The following is a 26,858-nucleotide window of genomic DNA, read 5'->3' on the forward strand; positions in this document are numbered from 1 at the left end:
CACTTTCTGCTCGCCAAAACAACTGTATACTGTATATATTTTCATTTATTAATTTGATTTTTTTACATTTATTTTTATAAAAACTATTTAAATCCTCCTGTAATCAAATATTTTTTATTTATTTAACTATTTTTCATTTATTGCAATTCAATTTCGCCATTAAATAGTCTATAATACATTTAAATACATATATGTTGTGAAACATACTTTTTAATATATAATTTAGACGTCATTTCATCTTTAAAAAAGGTATTCATCTCAAATCAGTGTCAACGAAACATTGTAGACTAATTAATTACCGCTTTATTGAAATCTATATTCTTCTGATGGCCTTTTTTATTTATTTGTTTGTTTGTTTGTTTTTTTCCCTTATATATTCTGTAGTCAAGACTTTATTTTTTGTGTCTTTACAGAAACTCTGACTTTCAGAAATAAAACCAACCTGAGAAATGTGACAACTTGCCCCGAGCTCCGCTTTATATGTATTTTTCCACGCAAATAAACCCCTAAAGTCTGTGTCAAAAGTGTTTAAAGCCAAACTCGTACCGTTGTCGTCCGGCTCTCCTATTTTCATCTGCTGCTCCATGTTGAAAGTGTCTGCTTGGCTCGGATGGTGTCCGTTCGCAGGAGTCGATGCTGAACCCAACACCGGTGGATCCGGAGCAGAAGCAGGAACGGGATCAGGACCGGGGTCTGCAGGACCAGCAGTGGGGTCAGCAGCAGAGGAGGGGTCCGTCATGATGATAGGGTCCCGGGTTCAAATGATCGCGAGCATCCGAGGAATGTGACACCTGCACGCGAGCGGAGGAGACGCGACTGCTGGAGAGCGTTCAGCGCATCGCTCGCGCAAGCGTGCACGCACGCGCTAATTAAACACACACACGTGCAAATCGCACTTTACAAACAGACTCGCTCTTACAAACATTTCGAAAACTGTTATTAGGATATTATTGTTAAATAACAATAGTGGAAATATGGAAAATCCATCTGTGAGCTCTGGTGACGTGTGATCAAACAACCATCTGTTCATATAAAACAAATAGTTCACACATGAACTCCTTCAGAAACTACTTATTTGAATAAAGTACTTCTGAAGGGAACAGACAGATAGATAGATAGATAGATAGATAGATAGATAGATAGATAGATAGATAGATAGATAGATAGATAGATAGATAGATAGATAGATAGATAGACAGACAGATAGATAGATAGATAGATAAGACAGACAGACAGACAGACAGACAGACAGACAGATAGACTGACAGACAGATAGACAGATAGATAGACAGACAGACAGACAGAAACATAGACAGATAGACAGATAGACTGACAGACAGACAGATAGATAGAGCGACAGACAGATAGATAGACAGACAGACAGACAGACAGACAGACAGAGAGATAGATAGAGAGATAGACAGACAGACAGATAGATAGATAGACAGACAGACAGACAGACAGAGAGATAGATAGAGAGATAGACAGACAGACAGACAGACAGACAGACAGATAGATAGATAGATAGATAGATAGATATTTACTGTTAAAGGTTTTATGTGTGTATTTTGAATGGAAAGTAATTACAAATCAAAGTAGAGGTGAAATTAGCGACATCTTGTGTAAAAAAGTCACTATTGCAGTTCTTTGCTGAACTCTAAAGGTCTGTGAAATTACAAATGTTGAAAAATTAAAATGGGAAAATAAAAATGCATTTCAAGATATTATTAATAATATTCATAATTTATATTATATAATTGTATTTTATATAAAAGTATACACCCACACATATATAAAATAAAAGTTATATGCCTATTTGTAAAATCATCTAAGATATTAAATAACTATACATTTAAATAAATTATACATATTACTAATATACATATACAATTCAAAGTTATAATACATTCAAGTTATATACATATACAATTCTAATGATAAACATATCAAATTTTAAATAAATATTGAATTATCTAAAAAAAAAAAAAGTACTATCACAAAACAGCACCATTTTTATATAAAACCCCTGATAAATTACTTGAAAAGCTACAATAATGACATTATAAACCACAACATGAAACATAAATCACCTTGCCTGCATTTACACCTAAAGCACAATTGATAGTGTAGTAAGACTGTTAAAAGTATATTTAGCAGAACAAAAATCACATTTCATGTGATGCTTCTATTATTCAAGATGACAACGTGAAAGTGTTTAGTATTTTATGTTTGATCGTCAGCTATCGAAATCGTTGTAGATTCCCATCAATAGGCTCAATGTGTCACGTGTGTCTCTGCGCAGAGCAGTGCCGCCTCCGTCCGCTTCGCGTCGCTGCCGCGCTCGGTGACGGCACGGGGATGTAGCGCGCGGTGCGGGCGGAAGCGGGCGGGATGATGGCGGCGGATCAGCGGGGCTCCAGCAAATGGCTCTTCACCCGAGAACAGCTCGAAAACACGCCGTCCCGCCGCAGCGGAGTCGAGCCCGACCGCGAGCTTTCGTACCGACAGCAAGCCGCCAACCTAATCCAGGACATGGGCCAGAGATTAAACGTGTATCCTTCACAAAAACAGCAGCGTTGTGAGGGAGTTAGCCGTTAGCACGTTAGCACGCTGCCGCTTTTGACCAAGCGAAAAAAGTGGCGGATCAAATGCGATGTTTTAATGTGTTCAAATTCACACCAACCGCACAAGTTTGTCATAAATGGCGTGTTAAATGCGTTATAAAGTGTATTCTGGGGGTATAAAGTGAGCGAATGTGTGAAATACAGGCGTGCGAATGACAGGAATTGGATTTGGTGACTTAAATGAAATCTATCCTATTATGGTTTTTGCCTAATTTCATATGGTTTTAATTATAATAATTTAGTTTCGTGTGTCTTTTAGGGGATTAAGAGTGATTTAGACGTGACTGGTGTAAGATAATAGATAAACACAAGATGTGTATGTTGTGTTATTGTCTATAAATATGTAATTTTATTCTTTTTCTCTTATATTATAGATGATTATTCAGTGCAATATCTATATTAGTGTAATTTGGGACTATGAGCTGGTTTAATGTGATTTTGAGTGATAGTTACGAAGATTATGATTTATGAGTATTATATTTTTGTATTATATTACATATAATAGCTTCTTTTGCAGTGTTTTTGTTCCTTGATGAAACTGTGCAGATCCCAGCTCACAATTAACACAGCAATCGTCTATATGCACCGGTTTTACATGCTTAATTCCTTTACAAAGTTCCATAGAAATGTGAGTATGCATTTTGAAATTAATTGTTTATGATTTGATTGTACAAAATGTTCGTATTTGTTTCATTTGTATGTGTTTGTTGACCCACTAATGCTCAAGATCTTTCAGGATTTCACTCTTGTTTTAAATGGCAGAACTAGACCCATACGTAACCCTGTTGTTTATTGATTTTTGTGTTCATTTTAAATTTTATAATAGTTCTCTTCTGTCTTCGATCAGATCATTTCTCCCACCACACTCTTTCTGGCTGCTAAAGTGGAGGAGCAACCAAGGAAACTTGAACACGTTATTAAAGTAGCACATGCTTGCCTGAACCCTCACGACCCACCGCTGGACACCAAGAGCAATGTGAGTGTGGGGGCTTATGTATGAAGGTATTTTTGGTGCAAAACAACTGAGCGTCTGTGACACGGGATTTTGAAATTGTACAGAATAGCCACACGTGTATCAGTAAATTTGAACTCGCAGACAAAAGTTGCAGATTTAAGTTGCAGATTTAAAACTTGTAGATTTTTTTCTCTCTCCCACAAACACAACACAAGTTACATCATCTCGAATCCTTCGTTGCAGGTGCACAGATCCTATTCACGAATCACAAATCAAGAAACTCGTACGCTCACATGTTTTGCTACCCTTGCTGCAGTGAAAATGGTGCCAAACACATTCACACACCTGCATCAAAAATGTGAAGTCACGGACGTATTTTGTACATCCGCAAATCAGTATGTGAGTTCTTGCAATGAGATTTGCACACTTCTAGAATGTTTTCTTACACACACACACACACATATAGGCCTATATATATTTATTTAATTTTTTTCTTGGTTGCCTTTCTTGCACAAACACAACTACATAGTGACAACGGCTTGAATCTGCTTACAAATGACAAGTTTCGCGCACTCTCCCTTTTGCAGCACATATCTGTGTGAAATATGGTGCAAAAGTGATTTGTGCATCTGTAGAGGCAACAGCGGGCACTCTTCAGAGATCAAGAGAATTTTGGCCAATCAAGAAGAGCTAGTTTGGGCACCTATCAGCAGGGAGAAAAAAAACGAGCTACGCGAGCATCTTCTGGAGCTGACAGCGGCAACCAATAAAGGTACATTTTCTTTCTTTTTTTGAAATCATTCACGGTTATACTGTACATTTGTTTATAATTTCAAGTATTAAATGAGTTTAGCTCTAACCCTGATAAAACTCGCCTACCTTGTAGCCTTCTAGTAATCCTAACTAAGTTAATTGGTAGAGGTGCATTTGAGTAGGGTTAAAGCTCAATTACAGGACAGTGGCCCTCCAGTACCAAGTTTGCCCATCCCTGCTTCAACTCACAAAGAGGCTCTATAAAAGATTGATTAACCCGTTAATTAAATCGATTATTATGAGAGTATCATATACAAGATGATTAAATATATTTGTTAATATATTTAAATTAACAACAAATGTACAGTATAAGAGTGAGTGATTTCTGAAAAGAAAGAATATGCACCTTTATTGGTATTTGCTGCTGTCAGGTCTGGAAGATGCTCGCGAAAGTGTTTATTTTATTTCCCCCCCTGCTCGTTCGGGTGCCAACTGATAGGCTCCTAAACTACACTGTAAAGAGATTGCTGTGAATTTTACAGTAAGCTGGATGTATTACTGTATTTTCATTTGAAGTATTACTGTATTGTCAGTATTAGTACTGTTCAGTTTTTTTTACTTTTTACCTGTATAAAACAATCCAATTGTGGTACAACACTATACACCATATTTGTTTCCAACCCCATAAAAATCACAATAACTCATTAGCATTTGTATTTATAATATTCTTTTTAACTGTTGAACATTTTCTTTTTAAAAATACAAAATGCACTAGCTGAAAAAAGGGTATCAATCACCACAGTCCTCTGGGGACTTTGTATCTGTAGCATGGCAAAACAGGCTTTACAGGAATAAAATGCATTAAAAAGTAGTTTGTGTTGTTAAATTTCAGTAATTTTGGCAAAGCTAACAAGCTCTCTGATAAGAAACGCCATTAGGGGATTCAGGCTGATGCTTTTTCTTTGCACCCTCTTTCCTGAATTCCATCTGATCTGTGACTCTAAATGGCATTTGGTGCCACCAGGGTTGATTCTCGGAATGAACCTGCAAGCACAAAAAATATATATATTTCAAATAAGTGTTGACATAATTTACCCCAACTGTCAGGCTTAGTGCTGTATGTGCTTTAAGATGAATTAACACTATATACTATCTGAACGCACCTACAAGGAAGGTGCATAATTGGTTGATAATCCATCACAAATTATTAAAGCTCCATTCCTTATAATGCATTTCTGTAGATCAAACAGTAGAACCAAGTCCTCATTATTGATGTAGCGCTTTTTACAATGCAGATTGTGTCAAAGTATTAAACAGGGAAATAGTGTGTCGAAATAGTGTGCCGTTCTCCTCTGGCCAGACGAAACCAGTTTAATTCTAGGTTGCAACAAAGTCAGATTGTGCAGAGGAATCGTCTGGTTCCCGTGATCTTGTCCCGATGGCCATCTTGGAGACGAGGTCTTCTCTGGGGCTCATCTAGTTGTCCTGGTCTCATCTCTAGGTGCTGATCCACCATCTGGGATGGTTACAGACTGGATCCGGGTGACTGCAGTGACCATCTGATCTGGATACAGACTGGATCTGGTGGCTACGGTGACCTCGGAATAAGAAAGAAACAGACCGATATTAGCGTAGATGCCATTCTTCTAATGATGTAGCAAGTACATCGGGTGTTATGGGAAGTGTTCCTGGTTCCGGTTGACCTAATTAATGCAGCCTAAAAATCCTTTAACAGATTTGAATTATAGAGATGTTTTAGTGTGTTGTGTAAGCCAGGTTAAAGAGATGGGTCTTTAATCTAGATTTAAACTGACAGAGTGTGTCTGCCTCCCGAATAACGTTAGATAGGTTATTCCAGAGTTTGGGAGATAAATATGAAAAGGATGTGCCGCCCGCAGTTGATTTTGATATTCTAGGTATTATCAAATGGCCAGAGTTTTGAGAGTGCAGCGGATGTGGAGGACTATAATGTGATAAGATCTCACTCAAATAATGAGGCGCTAAACCAATTAGCAAGATTTTAAAATCTATACGATGTTTAATAGGTAGCCAGTGCAGTGTTGACAGAACCGGGCTAGTATGGTCATACTTCCTTGTTCTAGTAAGAACTCTAGCTGCTGCATTTTGGACCAGCTGGAGTTTGTTTATTAAGCGTGCAGAATAACCACCCAATAAAGTATTACAATAATCTAACCTTGCGGTCATGAATGCTTGAATTAACCTTTCTGCCTTTGCCATTGAGAGCTTAGTGTTATATTGCTGAAATAGAGTTGATTCCCAGGGATTGTATAATGATAAAAAAAAAAAAAACTTTTAAGTAGTTTACTTCGGCTAACTTACAAGTTGATGTTATCACTGTTACGTTGGCAATCACAAGAAAAGGCTCCATCTAGAATGTATTGCAGATGACATGATCCAGACCACAAACTAGAAAACAAAAAGTACTTGAAAGTACTGTTTGGGTAACTTAATAAAATGTGTACCTAATGCAGCACAAGTTGCTTTGGATTAAAGCATCTGGCAAATGCATGGATGTAAATATAATGTAAAATCAAATGTATTTTGGGTTACCTAATTTCAATAAAATTGACAGCTGGCCACATGATGATTCTGCCCCTCATAGATCAGCATCCATGTTTTTGCTTGGAGAAATCTCCTGTAACAGACAGAGTCACAATAGCCTGTTAGTGTTATTACACTTTATGGTCAGAAAAGAAACTACCGTACAATAACAACTTAAAATAAACAACATTCATAATATTTGTTAGCCAAATTTCCTATATATTGCTAGTCCGTTCCTCCACAACCCGTTCGGTGGGTTAGTGAAGAGCAGCAGCCAGTGGCTAACTCGGCTAATGTATAGTAGTTGATGTTGTTACCACCTCTACGATGCAATCACAAGAAAAGACTCCCAATACACCTCCGTTTCTGATGACATGACCAATAGATCACAACCTGAAAATAAAATGCAAAAGATGTATAAAAGATACATAACAGCGGTGTTTCTTAACTCATTTTTCTTTACTATTTTCACGGTAGCTCGCTGTTATGTAACGCATGTCTGCGATAAAAAGGCAGTTTAGAATTATTATGCTTCCCTGATTGATTCGGATAACTGTATAACTTAACTTATCAGCTTATGACGTCACGATGGCTCCAAAATACACCCCCGATGTTGCAGACGATTAGATCCACAAACCTGATCATAAAAAAAACGAAGAACTATAAAGAATAACAAAAAACAAAAACAGTGTAGCTCTTCCTGATTGGCCAAAATTCTCTTGATCTCTGAACAGTGCCCGCCGTTGCCTCTACAGATGCACAAATCACTTTTGCACCATATTTCACACAGATATGAGGTGCAAAAGAGAGCGTGCGCGAAACTTGTCATTTGCAAGCGAAAAACAGGTTTGAGGCTCATAGTAGCAGATGCACGCCGTTGTGTTTGTGCTAGAAAAAGCATCCAAGAAAAAAGATATGTAAGAAAACATTCTAGAAGTGTGCAAATCTCATTGCAAGAACTCACATACTGATTTGCGGATGTTCAAAATCCGTCCGTGACTTCATATTTTTGATGCAGGTGTGTGAATGTGTTTTGCACCATATTCACTGCAGCAATGGTAGCAAAACAAGAGCGTACGAGTTTCTTGATTTGTGATTCGTAGAATAGGAGTTGTGCACCTGCAACGAAGGATTCGAGAAGGTGTTACTGTTGTGTTTGTGGGAGAGAGAAAAAATCTACAAGTTTGCAACTTTTGTCTGTGACTTCAAATGTACTGATACACATATGTGGCTATTCTCTACAACTTCAAAATCCCGTGTCACAGACGCTCAGTTGTTTCGCACCAAAAATATCTTCATACTTATTGGGTAATGTAATTTCTCTCTCCGCTTAATTCGTTGCCATGGCGAGTCATTTTTGATAGATGCTTTGACAGTTATGGCAATCAGTCAGATAAATGTATAAACAAAGATGTTTGTGCCATAGAGTTGATGTTTTCCTAAATTTACATAAAGACAACATTAAGTGACATTTGCAGGGGCTTCAGATTGCATAATGTCATTTCTCAGTGAAGCTGAATATTTCGTAGGACTGGACTTTATTGTTTTGCAGTTTATTTAATAATTTTCAATTCAGATGGCCTGAAATTTTTTTTTCCACAGAAATCTGTTATATTGCTAGATTTTAAAAACAAACAATTTCCCCTCTTTTTTCAATTCATAATGAAAGTAAAGGGGGCTTACTTTGATTTTACTTTGTTTTTAGGGAAAAAAGTTTTTAATTTATAAAAATTATATAAATATGTGGATGGAGTTGGGCATCGCTTTTGATATTGATAGATTATGAATATAAACATTTTTCCTCTGTTTTTGTGAAGTCCAGCAGACTAAGTGTAGGAGCATTTATAATGAATGTTAACGGGGTTCTTTTTGATTGTATATTGTCTTTAAGAAATAGACTTTTGAAATATGTGTAAAACATGATTAAATATTTAAAACATGATTTATTAAAGGGGTCCTATTATGCTTTTTCACTTTTTGAATTTTAGTCAGTGTGTACATTTGAGCATAAAGATCTAGAAAGTTACAAATCTCAAAGTCCACTCCAAAGGGAGATATTTTCGTTTTTTAAAAATCCCTTTTCAAGAACTAAAACGAACGGCTCGTTTGGACTACAGCGTTGGTTTCCGGGATTTGTGATGTCACAAAGCGGCTCATTAGAATATCATTAAAAGAAATCCGCCTCTGGGGGGGTGGGGAGGGTCGAGGCCGTGGTTAGAAAGCTTGGTTGAGTGCATCAGACACGACGACGAAGTGCTGCTGCAGCGTCAAGTTTTCGCTGTTTTTGTCACAAATGCAAAAGCGCCTTTTTGGCAATATTTTGGATTTTGAAAAGCCTGTTGACTTTTGCCATTTATCAAAGGTGATTTTGGAAACTAACATTCAATTAGTTTCTTATTTATTTGGTTTATTTGGTGTTTGCTCATTTTTTACTTTATTTAAACTGTGTAATTTTTTTTATTTTTTATTTTTAACATATGCCGTGCCTCCGAGCTTTATTCGTTTTGCTAATAAACGTTCTATGTTTCTTATTTATTTGGTTCCACAGATTTTCAGTTTTTTTATATTTAAACTTTATGTAAATTATTTGGTATTTTATATTAGGCCTATAGCATGATGTATTTTTATTCATTTTGTTAATGAAAGTTCTATTTTTAAGTGAGTTCGGTTAATAGATGCCGAATTGACGCTAATTAGAAAGTGAAAGTAAAATGCTCATGGGTATTTAAGCTATTTAAAAGCAAAGGAAAGCGAGGAAAAGAGGGAAAACTCCAACGAACCCCCCCACCCCTCGGTGATACCGTTATTGCCGATGTTGTCACACGACGATTAACCGGTGGGAAATTTTGCTTACCGTTACAACCATAACTTGCTGTGAATTTTAACGCAGTTATTATACATGCACCTGAATAATTATGAATGTAAATATGTAGGGCTTCAGACGGCGACCAGACTGCGCAGTCCTCGACCACCGCATTGTTCAACTCATAAGCTCTGCCATTTCTGTTGCCTATGAGAAACATCAAATGGCAAACGAAACTGCTAGTTTGTCATTGTATCTTACTGTTTTATTGTTGTTGTTGTGCTTTTTAATTAAGAATAACAAAGAATCCATCTTTTGTTTTAGTCTTAAAAAGTTTTAATATGTATAGATGTAAGCAAAACAGAAAATGATCTTTTCTTGTAAAACGTGACAAGATCACGAATTCGAAAGTGAAAGTATCCGAAGACCGGCTTATAACATAGCAAAAGAGGAGCTCTCGTTCACAAAATTCAAATCACAAATACTGAAGAAAAAGAACAGGTTGAATGTTAACCACTTTCGTTTCCATATAACTATAAACTATGATTAAAGTTCATCAGCATGCATTGATTGCGACCAAATCATGTGCTCGTGCTTGTCGCAAAGGAGCGACCAGTGGGAGGATTGAGTCTGGAGCCCTGAAGTTACAGTTAGGAAAACGTTTTTATAAATTGCCGACAGTACAATACTGGACAATGATGTAATCTGCAGAATTTACACTTCAATTATGAGACTATGGTATAAATAAATTCAAGTTTCACTGCAATTCATTTTATAATGTTATTATTAAAGAACAATAAACAATACATATGCACTTCTCTGTACATAGTAAATGCAGTTATTTTTAAGCGGATGCTGACATCATATCTAAAACGTGATTTAGCCAAAAAAAAATAACAATAACGCTACCACTCTAATATGTCTTGCAATATCCGTGCGTGCAAAGGTTCTGCACAATCCTCTTTGCCAATCACAACGCACTGGGACAGCTAACCAATCACAGCACATTTCGTTTTTCAGAAGACGGGCCTTCATCAAACCTGGAACTAATCGAGCCGTTTGTGCCAGACTGGGGAGAAAGTATTGTAATGTAAATTATATGAAAAAGAATGCGTTTTTTGAGCCACCAAGCATGAGAACATGTTCTAGTACACCCCCAAAACAAAATCAAGACATTGTAAAAGAGCATAATAGGACCCCTTTAAAAATACAAAGCTAAAATAATACCCACAAAAAACAAAACAATTTTTATTTAAAAAATGGTTGTATTAATTTTATTGCATTGACGGTTTATGAAAATATTTTTTACTCTTTCTGAAGAGTCATGCACAATGAGGTTAGTAGAATGAATATGCTTTAAAAAAAAAAAAAAAAGACTTAAAACAATTGAAAAAAATAAAACTATACTACCCTCAAGGTTTCAAGATAGTTCACCCAAAATTCTGTCATTAATTACTCACCCTCATGTCGTTTCAAACTCGTAAGACCTTTGTTGATCTTCGGAACACAAATCAAGATATTTTTGATGAAATCTGAGAGCTTTCTGACTAGGGGTGGGAATCTTTAGGTACTTCACGATCCGATTCCGATTCTGGGAGTCACGATCCGATTCCAAAGCGATTCTTGATCTACATTTTTTTTTCCCTAATAAATTCCTCTGCTGTGCCAAATACATGTTTACAATTTTATATTTTAACCAAAATTGCAATTTCTATGCTTTTTGTTTATAGTTGGAATCTCTGTAAGTGAGCACTGCCATCTTTAAAATAGCTAGGGGTGTGAATCTTCACTGGTTTCACGATTCAGTTACGATTGTCAGTATCAACTCAATATCACGATGCGTCACATTCTCAGTTCTCAATATTACTGCACATGGCTACATTTTCATATCAATTTTATATCAAATACATTTTTTTTAAATTATATAAACAGTCTTTTGAAAACAATTATTTTAATTATTTAAAATAAGTGTTCTTTAATTATCCGAAAGTTTACAGACAATAGGCTAGTTATGGGGTTTTCTTTTTTCCTCAGAATTATTGCCATTTGATTATTATTGATGAGATCATAGACAGTGGCTGCTTTAACAGGCTGCATTTACACTATTGCACAGATCTATTTCGATAAATCAGATGTTCTGTCCTGCTCTGAAAACATAACTGACTGTATTTACATCAATTTCATATAAAAGTATTTATGCATTTAACCGCAGCCGCAAGCTTCAGGACATCAAACACAAAGCGCACGTGAAAGTCTGTCAATACGTGAGTTTCGTGCATCTAATACAAACTGCATTCCAGACTGCATGCCATTTGCGGGGGGGGGAAAACCCAAGCTCCGAATCGATTCTGAATATTGAAGAGAGAATCGCAAATTTTTTTTCTTTTTTCTCCCACCCCTATTTCTGACCCTGCATAGACAGCAACACAACTACCATGTTCAAGGCCCAGAAAGGCAGTAAGGAGGACATCATTAAAATAGTCAATGTGACATCAGTGGTTCAGAGGATTGAGTCTGGAGCCCTGAAGTTACAGTTAGGAAAACGTTTTTATAAATTGCCGACAGTACAATACTGGACAATGATGTAATCTGCAGAATTTACACTTCAATTATGAGACTATGGTATAAATAAATTCAAGTTTCACTGCAATTCATTTTATAATGTTATTATTAAAGAACAATAAACAATACATATGCACTTCTCTGTACATAGTAAATGCAGTTATTTTTAAGCGGATGCTGACATCATATCTAAAACGTGATTTAGCCAAAAAAAAATAACAATAACGCTACCACTCTAATATGTCTTGCAATATCCGTGCGTGCAAAGGTTCTGCACAATCCTCTTTGCCAATCACAACGCACTGGGACAGCTAACCAATCACAGCACATTTCGTTTTTCAGAAGACGGGCCTTCATCAAACCTGGAACTAATCGAGCCGTTTGTGCCAGACTGGGGAGAAAGTATTGTAATGTAAATTATATGAAAAAGAATGCGTTTTTTGAGCCACCAAGCATGAGAACATGTTCTAGTACACCCCCAAAACAAAATCAAGACATTGTAAAAGAGCATAATAGGACCCCTTTAAAAATACAAAGCTAAAATAATACCCACAAAAAACAAAACAATTTTTATTTAAAAAATGGTTGTATTAATTTTATTGCATTGACGGTTTATGAAAATATTTTTTACTCTTTCTGAAGAGTCATGCACAATGAGGTTAGTAGAATGAATATGCTTTAAAAAAAAAAAAAAAAGACTTAAAACAATTGAAAAAAATAAAACTATACTACCCTCAAGGTTTCAAGATAGTTCACCCAAAATTCTGTCATTAATTACTCACCCTCATGTCGTTTCAAACTCGTAAGACCTTTGTTGATCTTCGGAACACAAATCAAGATATTTTTGATGAAATCTGAGAGCTTTCTGACTAGGGGTGGGAATCTTTAGGTACTTCACGATCCGATTCCGATTCTGGGAGTCACGATCCGATTCCAAAGCGATTCTTGATCTACATTTTTTTTTCCCTAATAAATTCCTCTGCTGTGCCAAATACATGTTTACAATTTTATATTTTAACCAAAATTGCAATTTCTATGCTTTTTGTTTATAGTTGGAATCTCTGTAAGTGAGCACTGCCATCTTTAAAATAGCTAGGGGTGTGAATCTTCACTGGTTTCACGATTCAGTTACGATTGTCAGTATCAACTCAATATCACGATGCGTCACATTCTCAGTTCTCAATATTACTGCACATGGCTACATTTTCATATCAATTTTATATCAAATACATTTTTTTTAAATTATATAAACAGTCTTTTGAAAACAATTATTTTAATTATTTAAAATAAGTGTTCTTTAATTATCCGAAAGTTTACAGACAATAGGCTAGTTATGGGGTTTTCTTTTTTCCTCAGAATTATTGCCATTTGATTATTATTGATGAGATCATAGACAGTGGCTGCTTTAACAGGCTGCATTTACACTATTGCACAGATCTATTTCGATAAATCAGATGTTCTGTCCTGCTCTGAAAACATAACTGACTGTATTTACATCAATTTCATATAAAAGTATTTATGCATTTAACCGCAGCCGCAAGCTTCAGGACATCAAACACAAAGCGCACGTGAAAGTCTGTCAATACGTGAGTTTCGTGCATCTAATACAAACTGCATTCCAGACTGCATGCCATTTGCGGGGGGGGGAAAACCCAAGCTCCGAATCGATTCTGAATATTGAAGAGAGAATCGCAAATTTTTTTTCTTTTTTCTCCCACCCCTATTTCTGACCCTGCATAGACAGCAACACAACTACCATGTTCAAGGCCCAGAAAGGCAGTAAGGAGGACATCATTAAAATAGTCAATGTGACATCAGTGGTTCAACCGTAATTTTATGAAGCTACAAGAATACTTTTTGTGTACAAAGAAAGCAAAAATAATGACTTTATTCGGTAATCTCTGCTCATCGGTGTCAGTCTTCGACACACATTACCGACAGTGCCACGATGCTTTGCTTTCTTTGAGCACAAAAAGTGTTCTCGTAGCTTCATTAATTTGTGCAAAGGTCTTACAGGTTTGGAACGACATGAAGGTGAGTAATTAATGATAGCATTTTCTTTTTTGGGTGAACTATCTCTGTAATATATTATACATTATAAACAAATTGATGGGCTATCATCAGAAGCATTGGGACCAGACCCCTCTAATGAGCAGGTGTGATTTGTGTTGATCCACAGGCGTACCTCCAGCAGGCTCAAGAGCTGGTGCTGCTGGAGGCTATAGTGCTGCAGACACTTGGTAAGTTAGAGGATCTGCTAATAAATCTGTACTTTATGAAAGCAGTGAACACATGAGTCCTGTCTAACCGGTGATTTTGTTTCAGGGTTTGAGATAACAATAGATCATCCACACACAGATGTGGTGAGATGTTCCCAGCTAGTGCGAGGTAGATGCTTCCAACTTTTGCTCTTAGTCTTTCTTCATCTCTTTCACGCTCTTTACTTTTTTCTTTTTCCTGGTTCACAACTGTTTTCAACATTGATCAGAAATGTTTCTTGAGCAGCAAATCAGCATATTAGAATGATTTCTGAAGGATCACGTGACACTGATGCTGAAAATTCAGCTTTGGACAAATTTACATTTTAAAATATTAAAGTAGGAATGTTATTTAAATTTGTAATAATATTTCACAATATTCCTGTTTTTACTGTATTTTATAAAAAAATAATTGCAGCCTTGGTGAGTATAAGAGACCTCTTTCAGAAACGTTAAAAATCTTACTGACCTCAAACTTTTAAATGGTAATGTATAATATAAATGTTTATTTATTGTAATATAGCACTTCTGTTTTGGGGGGTGGGGGGGTAATCTTATACATTTCTAATGGAAAAAAAGTCAAAATGAATTGAATTTTAATCCAACATTGTCTCTCTCTCTCTCTCTCTCTCTCTCTCTCTCTATTTCTCCCCTCAGCGAGCAAGGACTTGGCCCAGACCTCCTATTTCATGGCTACCAACAGGTTGTTACCCTGACCCCTATTTGTTGCACTGCCATGGCACCCTATGACTTCCTATTAGGCAGGATTCTCCTTCCTGTGTCCAACGCCCTCACGCGCCTGGGCGGGGTGTCTTGCTGTCCTGCCCGGCGCAGTGCGGTGTAATGTACGGAGGGCTTGCTGTTGGCACAGAAGGTTGAATACACAGCCTGGAGTGTAGAGGTGCTAATAGAGATATCTTGATTGAGAGTGCATAGGTCAATAACTCAATTGGTAGCCTGAATATCAGCTCAGAGTTCAAAGGTGTAAACTTAGAGATTGTCACGGTAAGTACCAGAGAGTGCTTTCTTTTTCATGTTTCTTTTTGGTCTAAATTTTGATTTTTATATTTATTTTTCAATTATTACTGTTACTGTTATTTACAGTTAAAAAAATCATAAAAATAAAGAAAAAAGTATTTTATTTTTATTTAGGATACTTCACTTTTTTTTCAAAGAGGTTTTTGCTGTCATACCCTTGACATTAAATAAAAATATTAATATTTCTGCTTAAAATTGCAGTTGATCTAGAACAGGGGTACCCAAACTCGGTCCTGGAGGGCCGGTGTCCTGCAGAGTTTAGCTCTAGCTTGCCTCAACACACCTGCCGGGAAGTTTCTAGTATGCCTAGTAAGACCTTGATTAGCTTCAGGTGTGTTTGATTAGGGTTGGAGCTAAACTCTGCAGGACACCGGCCCTCCAGGACCGAGTTTGGGCACCCCTGATCTATTATCTACTTTTTTTTTTTTTTTTTTTTTTTTTTTTTTTTTTTTTTTTTTTTTTTTTTTTTTTTAAATGATGCATTATTGATATTTTATTTTGTGGCTTGACAACTACTTTATTTTGTTGGTTTTAAAGGAATAGCTCATCAAAAATTTACATTTTCTGAAAATGTTCTCAGCCTCAGGTCAACCAAGATGTAGATGGGTTTGTTTCTTCATTGGAACAGATTTGTAGAAATATAGCATTACATCACTGGCTCACTAATGCATCCTCTGCAGTGAAAGGGTGCCGTCAGAATGAGAGTCCATATAGCCGATAAAAACATCAATCCACAAGTAATCTGCACAAATCCAGTGAAAGCTGTTGAAAGTGAAAAGCTGTGTGTTCAAACAAATCTATCATTAAAGTGTTTTAACCTTAAACTGATGCTTCCGACTGTAATATGAGTCCATAATCCATAATATTGCTTTCTTCAGTGAAAAAGTCATTTCGTCTGAATCAGGAGAGAAATATGCGCAGATCAAGCACAGTTTACAAGTGAAAACCGTCCTATTTGCTTCACAAAATGTCAGTTAAACGACTGGAGTTGTGTGGATTACTGTGATGTTTTTATCAGCTGTTTGGACTCTCATTCTGACGGCACCCATTCACTGCAGAGGATCCATTGGTGAGCAAGTGATGTAATTCTAAATTTCTCCTAATCTGTTCTGATGAAGAAACAAACATCCACATCTTGGATGGCCTGAGAGGGGGTACATTTTCAGGAAATTTTAATTTCTGGATAAGCTATTCCTTTAAGCGCCATTAATATTTACTTCATTTTAAAACTATTTTCTCCAGTGTTCTAATTACTTCCTATGCTTACTTCCTCCGGCACACTATTACTTCAGCTCCCTTTTTGAAATCCAAACTGCCACCTTTGTGTTAGCAACCTGAATCTTTAACCAATCAGGTGGCGTTTCATTAGCCAATCTAAAACAACTCCATTCTGATTGATTACATTGAAGTCTCATGTTCTGTTGTCACCGATTTAGTGACTAAAAGTTCATTTTTAAGCCAGTAAGATGACTTTGAGACGGTATGGTTATTAACGCAGCAGGAAGTTGAGTTGCTGTTAATGCCCACTTGCTGAGAGAGAGCAATTTCGATTGAGAAATGGATCGGGATTCAGAAACCCGGCACTGGTGTTGCTTACACTGATGCCACACTTTAAATGTTAATTGAGTTGATTTGTATTTTACTGATTGAATCTGTTTCATAAATTGCATACAACTTTGTTTTACAGCTGACCAGACAAAGAACGTTCTTGCAAACACACACCTGACTGGATGATCAGCTTTGACATAATCATGATAATTCTGATAAACTAAGAAGAATGGAAATTAATTTAAGATTATGAAGTTAGGATCTTAGGAAAGTTTCTCATGTCTTCTGTTTTGTAATGGAGTGTTTTCTGTGTTTTGTGTTATTGTCTCTCTTGCAGTTTGCACCTTACTACCTTCTGCCTGCAGCACAAACCCACAGTGGTGGCATGTGTCTGTATTCACCTGGCCTGCAAGTGGTCCAATTGGGAGATTCCCGTCTCTTCAAATGGGAAACATTGGTGGGAATATGTAGACCAAGCTGTGACTCTGCAGCTGCTTGATGGTCAGTCAAACAACTTAACATTTATACAAATTTTTTTTATATTATGGTTACCTAAAAACTAAAAAATCACTTAGATTAGAATCAATTAAAAATCTATTTAATTCACATTGTTTACAATTAAAGGGAAAATACTTTTGATTTTAATTTATTTTGTAATTACTCATTTTATTTGTTTTAATTTGCTAGACAAATTTATCTTTCTCGAAGGGTTGCATTTCAAATTTACATTTTTGTCAAGTAATTGCTGCACCTTGATTTTTATGTATTAATATTCTGTATATTTTGTATGTCCTCTGTTTCTGTAGACCTGACTCACGAGTTTCTCCAGATCTTGGAAAAAACACCAAGCAGATTAAAAAGAATCAGAAACTGGTGGGTATGTATAAATACTTTTGTTTGTATGGAAAAAAATTACACCAAATGAAATATAAAATCATAATAGATTTTTGTGATAAACATTTTAATATCAAGCAGTCAAGTAATGGACCAGTTTTAAAGTTTGTTTATTTTGGTTCTCATTTTAGGCCAATCAAGCTGCTAAGAAACCAAAACTCGACAACCAATCTTTAGACGGTTCCTTCCAGACAACTCTGAGCCAGGACAGTTCATTGATGGGGAGCATGTGTGACATCAGAGGGGGCATGTATTCTGAACCATCCACCTCTTTCCCATTGGATGGGGCATCGATGTCACTCAACGGCCTGTCGGACCTGGAGAGTTCTGCTTTCAGCTTTCCTGCACCAATTTCCCAGAGCGCAGACGCATTCCTCGCGCTCCAGGGGGCGCAGGCGAGCAAAAACGGACACGCCTCAGCAACTCTCGCCTCTCAGAAACTCACTCTAGAGAAATACCGTGAAAAACACGCGGCCGAATTAGAGCAACGACGCAGACACGAAGAGGAGGAAAGCGACCAGCATCGAAAACACGGACATTTATCGTCCGAACCGTCTTCGTCAATCAGGGTAAAGTATTCCCAACAGCAGGTACCGGAACGATCGTTAAAGAGCGGGTCACTAAAACGGCGCCACCCTTCCTCATTGGAAAACGGTTCTGCTAGTCAAGAAGAACTGAAAATGAAGATCAAGGTTTTGTCTGAAAGTAGCAGCAGCGGTAAGAGCCGTCATAGTCCTCGCTCGAGCCGTGAGAAACATCGCGAACATTCGTCACACAAAATGGCGAGACACGACTCGCACGGTAGCCACCACCATCACCACCATTCATCCAAATCTCACCGATCTTCCAAGAGCCACTCCTCCTCTGCCTCCGTATCTATCAGTCAACCTATAGGCCACGCCCAGTTGGCAAAGATTGACAGGAGGCTGGGGGAGGGGCAGAGTTCTGAGCCCAATGCTGCTTTAATAAATAACGGTCCACACATGGATTATGAAGACACTTTTAATATGCTTGATTCCCTATTAAATGCACACAACTTCTAAACTAGCGGAAAAACTGACGTTTTTACGTAAAACCTAAAAAAAAACTTACGATTTTCGTTCTTGAACTAATTTTATGCAAGAATCACTCATCCGTTACATGTCATAGTGTCTCTTTGATTTAATCATGTTTTATCACTGAATTTAAAGAAAAAAACTACAAAGTGAAGGTTGTAACAGTGTTTTTGTGTAAACGTGTAAACAACATTTGCAAATTTACGATTTTAAAACCTCGTAGAGTCGTACAGCTTGCTAAAGAGATTGCGAAATGCCTCTGGCAATTTTAACCAGTTTTAGTTGGAAAAACGCAATGTGATAAGTGAATATTTGTATGTTCTTCATGCTTGATTCACTGTTTTTTTGTTTTTCGTTTATCAAAGGGATGAAAATAGAAACGTGTGACTGTTTACAAAATGAAGGTGCAGATATCTGTTCACTCTTATTTGTATCGATATATCTGTCTAATTATATTTCACGAATGCTCAGGTTTGGAGTTTCCTAAAGTCGAAAAATGTCAGCCGAAACGTAACTTCGCAAAATTCTAGCTGAAATTTCGCAAAAATGCCTGTACACAGATTCCATTATATCGCTTTCCATATATTGTAAATTTTAATGTACTGTAAAGTTATCTTTTATGTTACCCTCTTTTAGAAAACTGAACCGATGACAACATCATGCCCAGGGTCCTTTGCGTAGTAACTTGTGTCTTATGATTTTGAAGACCTTATGCTTGTAATTTTTTTTTTTTGACTCTTTACAGTAGTGGAAAGCAAAATGGCTTTTCGGCAAGAAGAAAGTGGGCATTTTTTCTGTTTTGTTTCGTGTGCCATGTTTGAATGGTCAAGATCGCATCCCAGAATTCTCAGCGGATCTGCTCTGTTCATCGTGGTGTACGTTGAGCCTTAAAACTGTACGATAGAGATTTCAGCAGGTTGTGTCTAACTGTCCCATTTCCTATGATCTTTGTATTTAAGATTCGATTTCTGTTCCTGTCTTCTCCCCGCACTGGCTGCTGATTCTGATTGGTTAATAAGTGGGCTGCCATTCAAACGAGCCTGCAGTCAACTTCCTGTTCTCTGTTCGGTGCTCTTAAAACAGCTTTAAGAGCGTTTTGAAGGGGTTTGGATGTGGATAGTAAGGAGAAATTCACTCTAGATGTGGCGTAGACTCCTGTTGTGCTGTTGTAACCTCCTTTCACCAGATACCAAAGGTTTGTGCCTCAGTGTTTGCCCACCGTTGGAACTGTACGAAACTTTTAGGTTTCTGTCTTTTTTTTTTATTGTATTTTATTTGGAATGCCACAGTTCTTTATTATAGAATTAGATCTGAGTCTGTATGGATGATGTTTTGGATTGTCTAATAAACATCCAAGAAAATTGGTTATCAAAATGTGTTGTCTTATCTTATTACTGTTTTAATGGTTGTGAAATTTAAAGTAATACTTATCATTTTTTTTTATTGTAAATTGATGTTCGTCTATTAAAGATATTTTTTAAATGTAATTCAAACTAAACTGCTTATCAAACGGCGTTGTCTTAATTTTTCAAAATATATTAATAGTTATAAAGTTACGCTCGAGCCGTGAGAAACATCGCGAACATTCGTCACACAAAATGGCGAGACACGACTCGCACGGTAGCCACCACCATCACCACCATTCATCCAAATCTCACCGATCTTCCAAGAGCCACTCCTCCTCTGCCTCCGTATCTATCAGTCAACCTATAGGCCACGCCCAGTTGGCAAAGATTGACAGGAGGCTGGGGGAGGGGCAGAGTTCTGAGCCCAATGCTGCTTTAATAAATAACGGTCCACACATGGATTATGAAGACACTTTTAATATGCTTGATTCCCTATTAAATGCACACAACTTCTAAACTAGCGGAAAAACTGACGTTTTTACGTAAAACCTAAAAAAAAACTTACGATTTTCGTTCTTGAACTAATTTTATGCAAGAATCACTCATCCGTTACATGTCATAGTGTCTCTTTGATTTAATCATGTTTTATCACTGAATTTAAAGAAAAAAACTACAAAGTGAAGGTTGTAACAGTGTTTTTGTGTAAACAACATTTGCAAATTTACGATTTTAAAACCTCGTAGAGTCGTACAGCTTGCTAAAGAGATTGCGAAATGCCTCTGGCAATTTTAACCAGTTTTAGTTGGAAAAACGCAATGTGATAAGTGAATATTTGTATGTTCTTCATGCTTGATTCACTGTTTTTTTGTTTTTCGTTTATCAAAGGGATGAAAATAGAAACGTGTGACTGTTTACAAAATGAAGGTGCAGATATCTGTTCACTCTTATTTGTATCGATATATCTGTCTAATTATATTTCACGAATGCTCAGGTTTGGAGTTTCCTAAAGTCGAAAAATGTCAGCCGAAACGTAACTTCGCAAAATTCTAGCTGAAATTTCGCAAAAATGCCTGTACACAGATTCCATTATATCGCTTTCCATATATTGTAAATTTTAATGTACTGTAAAGTTATCTTTTATGTTACCCTCTTTTAGAAAACTGAACCGATGACAACATCATGCCCAGGGTCCTTTGCGTAGTAACTTGTGTCTTATGATTTTGAAGACCTTATGCTTGTAATTTTTTTTTTTTTGACTCTTTACAGTAGTGGAAAGCAAAATGGCTTTTCGGCAAGAAGAAAGTGGGCGTTTTTTCTTTGTTTCGTGTGCCATGTTTGAATGGTCAAGATCGCATCCCAGAATTCTCAGCGGATCTGCTCTGTTCATCGTGGTGTACGTTGAGCCTTAAAACTGTACGATAGAGATTTCAGCAGGTTGTGTCTAACTGTCCCATTTCCTATGATCTTTGTATTTAAGATTCGATTTCTGTTCCTGTCTTCTCCCCGCACTGGCTGCTGATTCTGATTGGTTAATAAGTGGGCTGCCATTCAAACGAGCCTGCAGTCAACTTCCTGTTCTCTGTTCGGTGCTCTTAAAACAGCTTTAAGAGCGTTTTGAAGGGGTTTGGATGTGGATAGTAAGGAGAAACTCACTCTAGATGTGGCGTAGACTCCTGTTGTGCTGTTGTAACCTCCTTTCACCAGATACCAAAGGTTTGTGCCTCAGTGTTTGCCCACCGTTGGAACTGTACGAAACTTTTAGGTTTCTGTCTTTTTTTTAAATTGTATTTTATTTGGAATGCCACAGTTCTTTATTATAGAATTAGATCTGAGTCTGTATGGATGATGTTTTGGATTGTCTAATAAACATCCAAGAAAATTGGTTATCAAAATGTGTTGTCTTATCTTATTACTGTTTTAATGGTTGTGAAATTTAAAGTAATACCTATAATTTTTTTTATTGTAAATTGATGTTCATCTATTAAAGATATTTTTTAAATGTAATTCAAACTAAACTGCTTATCAAACGGCGTTGTCTTAATTTTTCAAAATATATTAATAGTTATAAAGTTAGATACGCGTTCTTAATGCCAATTAGTGATAATCTGATTAGGCCAATATTCTAGGCTAATATTACAGCTTATTTTAAGTGTAGCAATTCAAACTAAATTGAAAGTAAACCTGGTTTCAAAACTACTGAAGTTTATAAATGTTTTGATGTCTGATTTTCTTGAGAGCTCTTTAAAAGAAAGTAAGAAATGCTCATTCGAATTTCATGTCAGTTTGAGCTTCTCCTGGCTTTCATTTCCATGCTTCCCTTCCTTTTCCTTTTCTCATTTCCTTCCTACCTTCTTCCCCTCACCTTTCCTTCCTTCCTTGTGGATGAATGGAGATGGGGACATTTTGAGCTGTCAAGGTGCCTTGAATGAAACGGGAATGATGTGTTTATATTTCTGTAAAGTCAGTGTGTGTGTGTGTGTGTGTGTGAGTGTGAGTGTGTGTGTGAGTGAGTGAGTGAGTGCGTGCGTGCGTGTGTGAGTGCGTGCGTGTGCGTGTGTGTGTGTGTGTGTGTGTGTGTGTGTGTGTGTGTGTGTGTGTGTGTGTGTGTGTGTGTGGGTGTGTGAGTGTGTGTGTGTGTGTGTGTGTGTGGTAACTTAGGACTACTTACTCGGCTCTGATTATGTTCATAATACCCTCAGATAGATTTTGACTGACAGCTCAATTGAAAACGGTTTCTTATGTTCTTCCTAATGAAAGGCAGAGTGGAAATTTTAACGTCCTTCCCTTCTTCTGTCAGACCGAGACCGTGTTTTCGCGGTGCCTGACCTTAAGTACTCTTAAATGGCCTTACACGGTAATTTAAAACCATTAATGTCAATTCTGAAGTCTAAAAACTAGTTTTGATATGTAACAAGACAGTTTAGTCACAGTACGGCGGCACTACAGACTGTAAAAAAAGAAAAAAATGATTACCCCGTCTTCGGAAATAAAACGTAAACAGGTCACGCTCCGCAGAATTACGATACATTTGGTACGTTGCGTCACGTGACAGAACGGCGTGTCGAGGAACGCGTTGTTGTTCATAATTTGAGCAGTTTCTCTAAAATACGAGTCTATATTGAGTTTAGACGGAGTTGGATCCAAGGCCGTCATTTTTCTCATATGTCTTGGACGGCTTCGCGCGGCTCTCCTCTTGAGATTTGAACTTTTCAAGCGGAGTTGTGTTTAGGAATGAGGTTTGAGATAATCTTCTCACAATCTTGGTGGTTTTCTTGCCCCGGCGATGCGGGAAAAGGCGAGTTGGAGGGAGGAAATCAGATTTGTGTGAAAACGCAGCCTCTCCGTGGACGCTGATTTAATCCAAGCTTGGCTCTGGGACCTGCTGAGCTCATATTTAACGAGTATATTAGAGCCAATATGCTGATCCGAGCTCAGTTTTCGCTGTTTGTCCCTGCTGAATCAACAATCGGAGACGGGTTGAAAACTATTCCGGATCTGCAGTCCCACTCAATAATGTTTTGTCGGTACTCTGATAGGAATTACCATGGTAACAATAGTTTCTGCCAAAATATCACAATTACAAAGCTACTGACACTGTTGCCTCACCCACAATTCCCGTTACTGCAATGCAATATAAGACAAAAGTTCAACAAATACAATAATCAATTATATATAAAAAATGATGATGCTTTAAAATGCTATAGTATTTAAAGGGGTCATATGATGCTGCTGAAAAGAACATTATTTTGTGTATTTGGTGTATGGGTTTATGCGGTTTAAGGTTAAAAAACACATTATTTTCCACATACTGTACATTATTGTTTCTCCTCTATGCCCCGCCTTTCTGAAACGCGTTGATTTTTACAAAGCTCATCGGTCTGAAAAGCGAGGTGTGCTGTGATTGGCCAGCTATCCAGTGCATTGTGATTGGCTGAATACCTCAAGCGTGTGACGGAAATGTTACGCCCCTTAACATACTGTGATGCCGTGTCAGGCCGGAGCAATGATTCAAAAACATGAAAACCCATTATAAACGAGGCATTCGTTGCATCCAGTGGGGACATAATTATGGATTATAATGACTTATACTGTCTTTTTACGTGCTGCGTTGCATCGCGCAGCGTAAACACAAAGCCATGTCTGCATTTGTGATCGGAGAAATTACAAAGAACAAGCGCTACTCTACACTGCTCAAAACTCGTGTTTGGATCATCAGAGGCAAATCCTTTAAATATGAAAACGTACTTAAAGACTGTAAGTCAGAACAGCCGGCATTGTAGTCTACTCTCCCAGGATCAGGAAACAGTCCAATTTGGGTTGAAGTGTTCTGGAACAGTGTTGTAAATGCAACTTACCCACTGATTTTTGGAAGGCCAAACAAAGTAGTTTCGCTTTCACAACGAAACACAGCGTCACACACGGCGGCCTAGAGTGAGCGGAGGCGGGTGGGCTTGAGGCAAACACATGTGACGACCCTGGGCTGGACTCCGCTTCGTCCTCAGTGAAAGCCGATCCGACGATCCATAGCGCGAAGTTGATGTATTTCCTCAGCGACCAGCACGGATCAACTCCAGGCATGACGAAGCAGATATCGTCCTCTTTTGGAAGACCAAGCAAAGTAGTTTTGCTTTCACAACGAAACACACAGCGTCTTCACGACAGTTACGCCTTCTTTCTTTGCGTGAACATTTGGGCGGCTTTTATACATCATTGTAGTAACTGTTTTGTTGCGTTCAAAATGCCTTTAAAAATGCTACATTTAATAAAAATTTAATAAAATGCTAAAATACATATGCATCTTACAGAATAAAATGTATGCTTAATAAAAAAGTTGTTGCATTTAAAGGATTTAAAAGCAATGATATGGTAAAATGCATAAATCATTGTAACACACACACACAGAGAAAACAGAAATCATTTTTACAGTATTTTTAATACAAAAATAGTGCTGTCAAATGATTAATCGCATCCAAAATAAGTTTTTGCTTACATAATGTGTGTACTGCGTATATTTATTATGTATAAATACACACGCGCACACACACACACACATACATGAATTTACATGCATATATTCATATCCATATAATTAATATTATATATAAATATATTTAATATATAAACAAAACTTATTTTTCTTAAATATATACATGCATGTGTGTGTATTTATGTATACATGATAAATATACACCGTACACACACACATACATACATATATATGTAAACAACTTTTATTTTAGATGTGATTAATCGTTGGACAGCACTACACAAAAACAATATTAGAAAACTAAAAATGTTTTTAAAGGAAAAGTATTTTTTTATTTTTTCCAATTCCATTTACACAAGGTATTACTTGCTGTAATGCCTTTCATTGATTTTGAAATAAAGATGTTTTTACTGTAATACATGGATATGCTTTACAGTAATAAAAAAGAAAACAAGAAAAAAAACATGTGCTTTATTGTCATAATGGACCAACAAGCTTCATTTTTTAATGCAAAATATACAGTCTTATTTTACTCCTTTGATTTTTGTGGAGAAATAAGACCAGTAGCCTACATGTTAAGGTTCACTCATGCAGAGTCTCATACAAACAAAATGATACATGGTCACACAGACACATGGTCAGCTGAACTAATCAAGTACAAATACACACATATATGCAGCTTGGGTTCATAACGCATGAAATGATTCAAAAACAATCAATCACAATGACTCTTAACATGTCAGCTAACAACTTGTTAGCCTGGAGCCGGCGGGTGAGTGATAGACTGGCTGTTCCCCAGACCCGCGCTGTCGTTCAGACACAGATTGGTAGTAATGGCTTGTAGATTGTGTGTGGTGGGCCAGGTAATGATTTCTATTAGCTGTGTTTGCCGAGCAGATCGTGGGAGAGTGGAAACTTATCCGGGGGGATGCAAGGACATGGGATGGATTTCATCACATAAAGCATCTGAGTTTACATCTCGCAATTCTGAATTTGGTTTTGTTTCCACCACAGTTAAAAATGGTAATTGTGAATTTTTATCTAATAATTCTGAAAAAAAAGTCAATTGCGAGATGTAATCTAAGAAAAATTGCAAGATAAAATGTTTCAGTTATCTTTGTCTATTATTCTGTGGCAGAAAAAACAGCACAATTGCAAGTACAGATACACAAATTCAGAATTCTGTAAATTCAGAATTCCGAGAAAAAAAACTCACTAAATTGTGAGATTTAGTCTAAGAAAAATTGCAACACAAAAGGTTACAATCGCCTTTTTTGTATTTATTCTGTGGCAGGGAAAAAAAAAGAATTGCGAGTACGGATACACAAATTCAGAATTCTGTAAATTCAGAATTTTGAGAAAAAAAGCCAGAATTGCAAGATAAATTCTGACACTTTTCCTCATACTTTCAAGTTTACATCCTATAATTCTCTCTCTCTCTCACACACACACACACACACACACACACACACA

At 37.0% G+C, this 26,858-nt stretch overlaps 2 protein-coding genes across 2 annotated transcripts in view; one reads left to right on the plus strand and one right to left on the minus strand.

Moving 5' to 3' along the window:
• The window catches only part of LOC107586956 (transmembrane protein 163-like), a 48,359-nt gene extending 47,455 nt beyond the window's left edge, over positions 1–904 (minus strand). Inside the window, exon 1 of the mRNA XM_016274527.1 lies at positions 547–904. Within this exon, the coding sequence (XP_016130013.1) occupies positions 547–739 (193 nt within the window). The 5' untranslated portion in view covers positions 740–904. The remainder of the gene's footprint in view (positions 1–546) is intronic.
• Positions 905–2,337: 1,433 nt separating this feature from the next.
• LOC107586955 (cyclin-T2-like) lies at positions 2,338–22,103 on the plus strand. The gene is made up of 10 exons (XM_016274526.1): positions 2,338–2,552; positions 3,171–3,252; positions 3,472–3,600; positions 14,439–14,499; positions 14,585–14,647; positions 15,175–15,220; positions 17,441–17,604; positions 17,910–17,980; positions 18,129–18,776; positions 20,651–22,103. Exons 1-10 carry the CDS (start codon positions 2,392–2,394, stop codon positions 20,912–20,914), a joined length of 1,689 nt encoding a protein of 562 aa, XP_016130012.1. The 5' UTR covers positions 2,338–2,391; the 3' UTR covers positions 20,915–22,103.
• The last annotated feature ends 4,755 nt before the right edge of the window (positions 22,104–26,858 follow it).

Source organism: Sinocyclocheilus grahami, unplaced genomic scaffold (genome assembly GCF_001515645.1).
Source record: "Sinocyclocheilus grahami isolate Dianchi unplaced genomic scaffold, SAMN03320097.WGS_v1.1 scaffold87.1, whole genome shotgun sequence".
Lineage (NCBI taxonomy): Eukaryota > Metazoa > Chordata > Actinopteri > Cypriniformes > Cyprinidae > Sinocyclocheilus > Sinocyclocheilus grahami.

Excerpts from the sequence above, each read along its gene's own strand:
- LOC107586955 (XM_016274526.1), top strand. The coding sequence starts at position 2,392 with ATGATGGCGGCGGATCAGCGGGGCTCCAGCAAATGGCTCTTCACCCGA. Across the intron at positions 3,253-3,471 it reads TTACAAAGTTCCATAGAAAT|ATCATTTCTCCCACCACACT; the intron begins GTGAGTATGCAT and ends GTCTTCGATCAG. Across the intron at positions 14,500-14,584 it reads TATAGTGCTGCAGACACTTG|GGTTTGAGATAACAATAGAT; the intron begins GTAAGTTAGAGG and ends ATTTTGTTTCAG.